At 47.6% G+C, this 10,000-nt stretch overlaps 1 protein-coding gene and 1 pseudogene across 3 annotated transcripts in view; one reads left to right on the forward strand and one right to left on the reverse strand.

Annotated features, from left to right (window-relative positions):
- The window catches only part of LOC115163903 (tyrosinase-like), an 18,662-nt pseudogene extending 15,481 nt beyond the window's left edge, over positions 1-3,181 (forward strand).
- Positions 2,418-10,000, reverse strand: part of nox4 (NADPH oxidase 4) — a gene marked incomplete at its 5' end in the record, with an annotated part of 51,809 nt that continues 44,226 nt past the window's right edge. For 2 of the 3 annotated variants that reach the window (XM_029715811.1, XM_029715809.1), the window contains 4 exon segments: positions 2,418-3,530; positions 3,629-3,729; positions 7,265-7,333; positions 9,753-9,861. In XM_029715811.1, coding sequence (XP_029571671.1) covers positions 3,410-3,530; positions 3,629-3,729; positions 7,265-7,333; positions 9,753-9,861 — 400 coding nt within the window. In that variant the 3' untranslated portion in view covers positions 2,418-3,409. 3 annotated transcript variants of the gene reach the window in all.

A 10,000-nucleotide genomic window follows, 5' to 3' on the forward strand; every position in this document is an offset into this window, starting at 1 on the left:
TCTCCTCTCCTCTCCTCTCCTCCTGTACTATTCCTCCCCTCCCCTCTTCTCCTGTCCTATTCATCGCATCGCATCGCATCTCCTCTCCTCTCCCCTCCTCTCCTCTCATCCTATTAATCGCCCCTCCTCTCCCCTCCTCTCCTCTCCTCTCCTCTCCCCTCCTCTCCTCTCCTCTCCTCTCCTCTCCTCTCCCTCCTGTACTATTCCTCTCCTCTCCTCTCTTCTCCTCTCCTCTCCTCTCCTCTCCTCTCCTCCTGTACTATTCCTCTCCTCCCCTCTCCTCTTCTCCTGTCCTATTCCTCCCCTCTCCTCTCCTCTCCTCTCCTCTTCTCCTGTCCTATTCCTCCCTTCTCCTCTCCTCTCTTCTCCTCTCCTCTCCTCCTGTACTATTCCTCTCCTCTCTTCTCCTCTCCTCTCCTCCTGTACTATTCCTCTCCTCTCCTCCTGTACCATTCCTCTCCTCTCCTCCTGTACCATTCCTCTCCTCTCCTCCTGTCCTATTCCTCCCCTCCCCTCTCCTCTTCTCCTGTCCTATTCCTCCCCTCTCCTCTCCACCCTCTCCTCCCCTCTTCCTATCTTCCCATCACCTATCAATACCTATGAACAGTGATTGAGGAGACACACGCCGCCACGCTCCCACTACCCAACAGCCAATGCTCTGATTGGTCACAATGATGGTTACTACATGGTTCCCTTCCTGCCTCTCTACCGCAACGGTGACTACTTCCTGGGCAACAAGGTCCTGGGCTATCAATACTCCTACCTGCTTAACCCAGGTCAGTTACCCTGGCACACAGACACACACACCTAGCCAAATACTTGCTGAACCCAGAGGAGTTACCCTAACCCCATCCCCAGCTCTGAACCCAGAGGAGTTACCCTAACCCCATCCCTGGACCCAGAGGAGTTACCCTAACCCCATCCCTGGACCCAGAGGAGTTACCCTAACCCCATCCCTGGACCCAGAGGAGTTACCCTAACCCCATCCCTGGACCCAGAGGAGTTACCCTAACCCCATCCCTGGACCCAGAGGAGTTACCCTAACCCCATCCCCAGCTCTGGCGGCCAAAACTACCCTTCCCCTAACACACCACCCTCCCCCTCCTCTCTCTCCCCTCTCTCTTTCTTTCTCTCTCTCTCTCTCTCTCTCTCTTTCTATCTCTCTCTCTCTCTCACCTCCCTCTCTCCTCTCCCCTTTCTCTCTCTCTCTCTGTCTCTCTCTCTACCTCTCTCTCTCTGTCTCTCTCTCTACCTCTCTCTCCTCTCCCCTCTTCTCTCCCTCTCTATCTGTCTCTCTCTCTCCCCCTCTCTCTCTCTGTCTCTCTCTCCCTTTCTCTCTCTCTGTCTGTCTCTCTCTCTCTCAGGCACAAAATTTGTCCAGGAGTTCCTGACTCCCTACCTACAGGAGGCTCAGCTGATCTTGCAGTGGATCCTGGGAGCAGGACTCATTGGGGCCATCCTGGCAGGAATTGTCATGACAACCGTCATGACAAAGACACACTCACTAAGACACACACACACAAATACATACAATAAGACACAAACATATACAATAAGACACACACACACACACACACAATAAGACACACACACACACACATACAATAAGACACACACACATACAATAAGACACACACACACATACAATAAGACACACATACAATAAGACAACACACACACATACAATAAGACACACACACACACACATACAATAAGACAACACACACACACCAGAGACATTTCATTCCAATATGCCTCATTCTGCTGCTCTTGATCTGGGGGTTAAATCTGACACAAATCAAACAGTAACCAAGAGAGAATGATAAATAATATTCAACTGCAGTCCAGTCCTGAGTCACGTTCAGAACAACAACGCTACAGTCAAACTGTATGGAACAGGTATTTGGGTCAGTTAGTGTTGGTTTTGTTCCACTCAGTGCTGTCTTCTGGTCCCAGTACACATTCCCTCCCTTATTCCCCCTGCCCTTCCCCTCTCCCCACTGCCATGGAGACGCTGGTACCTTGGGGGTATTGTACAGTATACTGTATGATACTGTGTACTGTTGATGCTGTGTACTGTATGATACTGCGTACTGTATGATACTGTATGATACTGTGTACTGTATGATACTGTATGATACTGTGTACTGTATGATACTGCGTACTGTTGATACTGTGTACTGTATGATACTGTATGATACTGTGTACTGTATGATACTGTGTACTGTATGATACTGTGTACTGTATGACAGCTATGCCACTATGAGAACCAGAGGATAAATTAATAACATAAATTGTCATTTTATATGGTGCATTAAATCCGTCTTGATTAAATATGTGTGTCCGGGATATTTTGGGCTTGACTGGCTGTGGAAAGACAACAAGTTGGTAGAAACAGACAGTGGACGCATAGTAACCATGTAGTACCCGTGTAGTAATCCTGTAGTTAACATGTAGTAAATAGATCTGTATAAAACCTATTTTAATTTGGGTTGTGCTTTGCTCTCATCAAAACAATCCAACATCCAAAAAAAAACATTATTCAGAAAAAATAAAATATATATACTGTATATATTTCTTCAATACTTAATCAATGGTAAATATGTATGGTTTGGTAAAGTGTAAAGCTGTTTTGTTGTTCAGTCTTAAATGGGACACATTAGAAGAAATGAGAGAAAAGTACATCTAGTAACTTTAAACAATATAAATAATTGAAATATAAAACAATTAGTAAAATACTGGCACCAGGAGTGGTTGAGTTCGCTTTGACCCCATTAGAATACATAGAGAATTAGAGTTCGCTTTGACCCCATTAGAATACATAGAGAATTAGAGTTCGCTTTGACTCCATTAGAATACATAGAGAATTAGAGTTCGCTTTGACTCCATTAGAATACATAGAGAATTTAAAGTTGAAATGATTGCACAGGAAGGAAGGAAGGAAGGAAGGAAGGAAGGAAGGAAGGAAGGAAGGGTAGTGAAAGTGATAACAGACATCCGGTTGTTGTTCAGCATCTCTCTGTAGTCCAGAGTTAACAACTAACTCCTGTACAGTCCCTTACAGAGTGGCAAAGGGTTGTCCCTAGGCAGCAAGGCTCTGATGCCCCCACACAGAAAGGGTAACCCCATCCCAAATCAACCCCTCGGCCCTACCCCATGGCACTTCTCCACCATTGTGTGAGGCAAGCAATATGGCAGTGTTTTCTCGAAATGGTGGCGAAATGGTGAACAAGTCCCAGTTGCCCGCTGATGACATCACTCAACACCAGTGAGTGTGAGATGCTTCTCTCTGATGGAAGGAGAACCAGTGAGTCACTTCCTGGTAGTTTCAAGTCACCTGTCTCTCTGTGAGTCTGGGGGTCAGGGGTCAGAGCCTATGGTCAGGGGTCACGGTGAGGGGGAGCTGGTCTCAGCTGAAGGACTCTTTGTTGAACTCAAACGTGGTTCCTGAATAGCGGTCTGAGTTACACAGTCTGTGCAGAGTCCTGGAGATGCCTTTAGGCCCACAGCAGAACACCCCCACCCGCTTACTGAGGAAAGCACACACAATACAGATACAACATGACCACAATATCCTAAAATTATCCAATCAGAAGATGTCTTTAAACACTCCAAACATTTTACTCACTGCTTATTGGTCCTCCCAATCTCCTCAAAGAGCAACTTCCACCTCGGTCGGCCAATCATCAGCCGGGAACTCAGGGGGCGGTACCTCTCCTCAGAGATGTTCTGGACAGGAAACAGAACACAGAAAATGTATAATGAGCTAGTGTTATTAGAGAGCTAGGATCAGATTACCCTATCCCCAAACCAAGGGGTTTTAGGTGGATGAAAACATATCTGACCCTGCATCAGGGGTTAGGGGAAACTGTTACCTACTCTATGAGTACAGGCCTGAGTCTTACATGGAAAATAGCATCAACTGTGCAACATGAACTGGTTTGTATGATATTAAATGGCTGTGATATTAAAAGTCTACTTATTGTATGCCTCTGGACCGTGAGCCCTGAACAAGATCACCATGTCTGCTAGCTGGAGGCAGAGTGAAATTAAAAAGGACTATAGTAATAAAACACCTTCTGAAAGACTCTGTGAAAGGACTATAGTAATAAAACACCTTCTGAAAGACTCTGTGAAAGGCCTGCCAGAGGGGCTGAATAGAGAACATAGTCCAGTGCACACACACACACTAACACCCACGACACAACCCTTACTTCTAAAATAGGAAGTGCCAGTTTACTTGCTCTCTCTCCTTTGCATATCTATCTCTTTGTACAATCGTTTCAGCTCTGCCAGAGAATGGCATTGAGGGAAAGAAAGAGTGAAAGGTACACAGTTAAAGAGAGGGAGAGATTAGAAAGAGAGTGTTCTCCGGCAGTGCTGTAGAAAGGAGAAATAGAAAGATTGAAAGAATACATTCCATCTCCATACACACTAATGGTAGCAGTGAACTACAGTTAAACGCAGTGAAGGTTAACATGCTAACTCTCTCTCCTCTGCTCTCATCCTTCTAGACCTATCTGCTGCCTTTGATACTGTGAACCATCAGATCCTCCTCTCAACCCTCTCCGAGTTGGGCATCTCCGGCGCGGCCCACGCTTGGATTGCGTCCTACCTGACAGGTCGCTCCTACCAGGTGTCGTGGCGAGAATCCGTCTCCGCACCACGTGCTCTCCCCACTGGTGTCCCCCAGGGCTCAGTTCTAGGCCCTCTCCTATTCTCACTATACACCAAGTCACTTGGCTCTGTCATATCCTCACATGGTCTCTCCTATCTTTGCTACGCAGACGACACACAATTAATCTTCTCCTTTCCCCCCTTCTGATAACCAGGTGGCGAATCGCATCTCTGCATGTCTGGCAAACATATCAGTGTGGATGACGGATCACCACCTCAAGCTGAACCTCGGCAAGACGGAGCTGCTCTTCCTCCCGGGGAAGGACTGCCCGTTCCATGATCTCGCCATCACGGTTGACAACTCCATTGTGTCCTCCTCCCAGAGTGCTAAGAGCCTTGGCGTGACCCTGGACAACACCCTGTCGTTCTCCACTAACATCAAGGCGGTGACCCGATCCTGTAGGTTCACGCTCTACAACATTCGCAGAGTACGACGATGCCTTACACAGGAAGCGGCGCAGGTCCTAATCCGGGCACTTGTCATCTCCCGTCTGGATTACTGCAACTCGCTGCTGGCGGGGCTCCCTGCCTGTGCCATTAAACCCCTACAACTCATCCAGAACGCCGCAGCCCGTCTGGTGTTCAACCTTCCCAAGTTCTCTCACGTCACCCCGCTCCTCCGCACACTCCACTGGCTTCCAGTTGAAGCTCGCATCTGCTACAAGACCATGGTGCTTGCCTACGGAGCTGTGAGGGGAACGGCACCTCCGTACCTTCAGGCTCTGATCAGTCCCTACACCCAAAGAAGGGCACTGCGTTCATCCACCTCTGGCCTGCTCGCCTCCCTACCTCTGCGGAAGCACAGTTCCTGCTCAGCCCAGTCAACACTGTTCGCTGCTCTGGCACCCCAATGGTGGAACAAGCTCCCTCACGACGCCAGGACAGCGGAGTCAATCACCACCTTCCGGAGACACCTGAAACCCCACCTCTTTAAGGAATACCTGGGATAGGATAAAGTAATCCTTCTAACCCCCCCCCCCCACCCAAAAAGATATAGATGTACTGTTGTAAAGTGGTTGTTCCACTGGGTATCATAAGGTGAATGCACCAATTTGTAAGTCGCTCTGGATAAGAGTGTCTGCTAAATGACTCTGGATTACAGCGTCTGTTAAATGACTCTGGATAACAGCGTCTGCTAAATGACTCTGGATAAGAGCGTCTGCTAAATGACTCTGGATAACAGCGTCTGCTAAATGACTCTGGATAAGAGCGTCTGCTAAATGACTCTGGATAAGAGCGTCTGCTAAATGACTCTGGATAAGAGCGTCTGCTAAATGACTCTGGATAAGACCGTCTGCTAAATGACTCTGGATAAGACCGTCTGCTAAATGACTCTGGATAAGAGTGTCTGCTAAATGACTGGATAAGACCGTCTGCTAAATGACTCTGGATAAGACCGTCTGCTAAATGACTCTGGATAAGAGCGTCTGCTAAATGACTCTGGATAAGAGCGTCTGCTAAATGACTCTGGATAAGAGCGTCTGCTAAATGACTCTGGATAAGAGCGTCTGCTAAATGACTCTGGATAACAGCGTCTGCTAAATGACTCTGGATAAGACCGTCTGCTAAATGACTCTGGATAAGACCGTCTGCTAAATGACTCTGGATAAGAGCGTCTGCTAAATGACTCTGGATAACAGCGTCTGTTAAATGACTCTGGATAAGAGCGTCTGCTAAATGACTCTGGATAAGAGCGTCTGCTAAATGACTCTGGATAAGAGCGTCTCCTAAATGACTCTGGATAAGAGCGTCTGCTAAATGACTCTGGATAAGAGCGTCTGCTAAATGACTCTGGATAAGACCGTCTGCTAAATGACTCTGGATAACAGCGTCTGCTAAATGACTCTGGATAAGAGCGTCTGCTAAATGACTCTGGATAAGACCGTCTGCTAAATGACTCTGGATAAGAGCGTCTGCTAAATTACTCTGGATAAGACCGTCTGCTAAATGACTCTGGATAAGAGCGTCTGCTAAATGACTCTGGATAAGAGCGTCTGCTAAATTACTCTGGATAAGACCGTCTGCTAAATGACTCTGGATAAGAGCGTCTGCTAAATGACGTAAATGTAATGTAAATGTAGTCATCTCCTAGCGCTCAATCTTTTTCTCTTCACCAATCTGTGGTGTACTATTGGCTGGCTGGCTGGCTGGCTGCATGGCTGGATGGACTGACTGACTGACTTACTGACTGATTGACGGACTGACTGACTGATTGGCAGACTGACTGACTGATTGGCAGACTCACTCACTGACTGACTGATTGACTCACTGACTGACTGATTGACTGACTGATTGACTGACTGATTGACTGACTGACTGATTGACTCACTGACGGACTGACTGACTGACTGATTAACTGACTGACTGATTGACTCACTGACTGATTGACGGACTGACTGACTGACTGACTCGCTGACTGATTGATTGACTGAGTGATTGATTGACTGACTGACTCTCTGACTGATTGACTGACTGACTGACTGATTGATTAACTGACTGACTCACTGACTCACTGACTGACTGACTGAGTCACTGAGTCACTGACCTACTGACTGATTGATTGACTGACGGTGTCTTTGAGTCTCACCTGAAGTCCATCTGTCTGGCTGACGAAGAGCTGCAGGTTCAGATAGTCAGGTCTGTTTTCCTGCCACAGCTAGAGAGAGAGAGAGGGGGGGGGTGGAATGAGAAAGAAATCGAGAGAGAGGGTGAGACAGAGAGATAATGAGAGAGAGAGGGGAGGGGGGAGAGAGATGGAATGAGAAGGAGAGTGAGAGAGAGGGTGAGACAGAGAGATAATGAGAGAGAGGGGGGTAGATAGATGGAAAGAGAAAGAGAGCGAGAGAGAGGGTGAGACAGAGAGATAATGAGAGAGAGGGGGGAGATAGATGGAAAGAGAAAGAGAGCGAGAGAGAGGGTGAGAAAGAGAGATAATGAGAGAGGGGGAGAGAGAGATGGAAAGAGAAAGAGAGCGAGAGAGAGGGTGAGAAAGAGAGATAATGAGAGAGGGGGGAGAGAGATGGAATGAGAAAGAGAGCGAGAGAGAGGGTGAGACAGAGAGATAATGAGAGAGGGGGAGAGATGGAATGAGAAAGAGAGCGAGAGAGAGGGTGAGACAGAGAGATAATGAGAGAGGGGGGAGAGATGGAATGAGAAAGAGAGCGAGGGTGAGACAGAGCAATAACGATATAAAGGGGGGGGGTGAGAGAGAGGGTGAGACAGAGCAATAACGATAGAAAGGGGGGGTGAGAGAGAGGGTGAGACAGAGCAATAACGATAGAAAGGGGGGGTGAGAGAGAGGGTAAGACAGAGAGAGAGGGGAGGTGAGAGAGAGGGTGAGACAGAGAGAGAGGGGAGGTGAGAGAGAGGGTGAGACAGAGAGAGAGGGGAGGTGAGAGAGAGGGTGAGACAGAGAGAGAGGGGAGGTGAGAGAGAGGGTGAGACAGAGAGAGAGGGTGAGACAGAGAGAGAGGGTGAGACAGAGAGAGAGGGGAGATTATATAAACATGCCTGATAGGCAGATACAGTGGGGTCCAAAATGATAGGCACACTTGATAAAGATGTCCATATAGCCTAGGACATCCCCACAGTGAAGCATGGTGGTGGCAGCATCATGCTGTGGGGATGTTTTTCATCGGCAGGGACTGGGAAACTGGTCAGAATTGAAGGAATGATGGTGGCTCTAAACACTGGGAAATTCTTGAGGGAAACCTGTTTCAGTCTTCCAGAGATTTGAGACTGGGACGGAGGTTCACCTTCCAGCAGAACAATTACCCTAAGCATACTGCTAAAGCAACACTTGAGTGGTTTAAGGGGAAACATTTAAATGTCTTAAATGTCGCAAGCCACTGTACCAACCCTAACCCATATTCTAAACCAAACCATAACAGATCGTTTTTTAATAGTAACCAAATAAAGGTGTTCTATCATATAAATGAAGTCAAGTATGTCCTAAATTGTCTCCATTTACCGCTCAAAGCTCAAATAGACACTATTATCTACTACTATTATCTAGACGGTGCAATAACCCCAGATATCAGACCCTCTACTAGTCACTAGATGGTGATATAACCCCAGATATCAGCCCCTCCACTACAGTCACTAGTTGTTGATATAACCCCAGATATCAGACCCTCTACTAGTCACTAAATGGTGATATAACCCCAGATATCAGCCCCTCCACTACAGTCACTAGATGGTGATATAACCCCAGATATCAGACCCTCTACAAGTCACTAGATGGTGATAAAACCCCAGATATCAGCCCCTCTACTACAGTCACTAGATGGTGATATAACCCCAGATATCAGCCCCTCCACTACAGTCACTAGTTGGTGATATAATCCCAGATATCAGACCCTCTACTACAGTCACTAGTTGGTGATATAACCCCAGATATCAGCCCCTCCACTACAGTCACTAGATGGTGATATAACCCCAGATATCAGCCTCTCCACTACAGTAACTAGATGGCGATATAACCCCAGATATCAGCCCCTCTACTAGTCACTAGATGGTGATATAACCCCAGATATCAGCCTCTCCACTACAGTCACTAGATGGCGATATAACCCCAGATATCAGCCTCTCCACTACAGTAACTAGATGGTGATATAACCCCAGATATCAGCCTCTCCACTACAGACGTGTAGGGGGAGCTCTGCCCCTGTTCTGGGGGAGCACCAGCAGGTTTTTAAATAGTACACACACAGCACACTAAGAGAAGAAAGGTACAAGACAGACCCCAGCCTTGGGCCTCAGCGCAGGAGGTGCCATACAACCTCTCTACCCCTAGCCTCTGCCGAGTCCCAACATCCGGATGTTCCAGTTTTCAGGGGAAATGGAAAGAGAGACTTCCGCTTTTGGACAATAACTCCTCCTCCACATTTACTGGATTGGTTGAACAGTGCAGAAGAGAACCTCCGCCAACATTTTGTTTTTCTTCTTGTCAAGACCAGTATGTAGGGGATCTAGTCTCAGGCGTTTCTTATATGTCTGCTACATTAGGTTACTCCACCCCAGACCTCTGGCCTGATATTTAACCCTGACCTTTGACCCCTAGTCCCCAGGCTGACCTTGTGATGTAAGGCACACAGCAGCTCAGCGAACCAGTAGAAGGACTGCAGCTCCCTGCACACCCACACAAAGTATAGCCTCCTGAGACGGAAATGCCTCCAGCCATCCCTGAGACAGACCACACACACACACACACACACACACACACACACACACACACACACACACACACACACACACACACACACACACACACACACACACACACACACACACACACACACACACACACACACACACACACACA

This window comes from Salmo trutta, chromosome 26 (genome assembly GCF_901001165.1).
Source record: "Salmo trutta chromosome 26, fSalTru1.1, whole genome shotgun sequence".
In the NCBI taxonomy this organism is placed as follows: Eukaryota; Metazoa; Chordata; class Actinopteri; order Salmoniformes; family Salmonidae; genus Salmo; species Salmo trutta.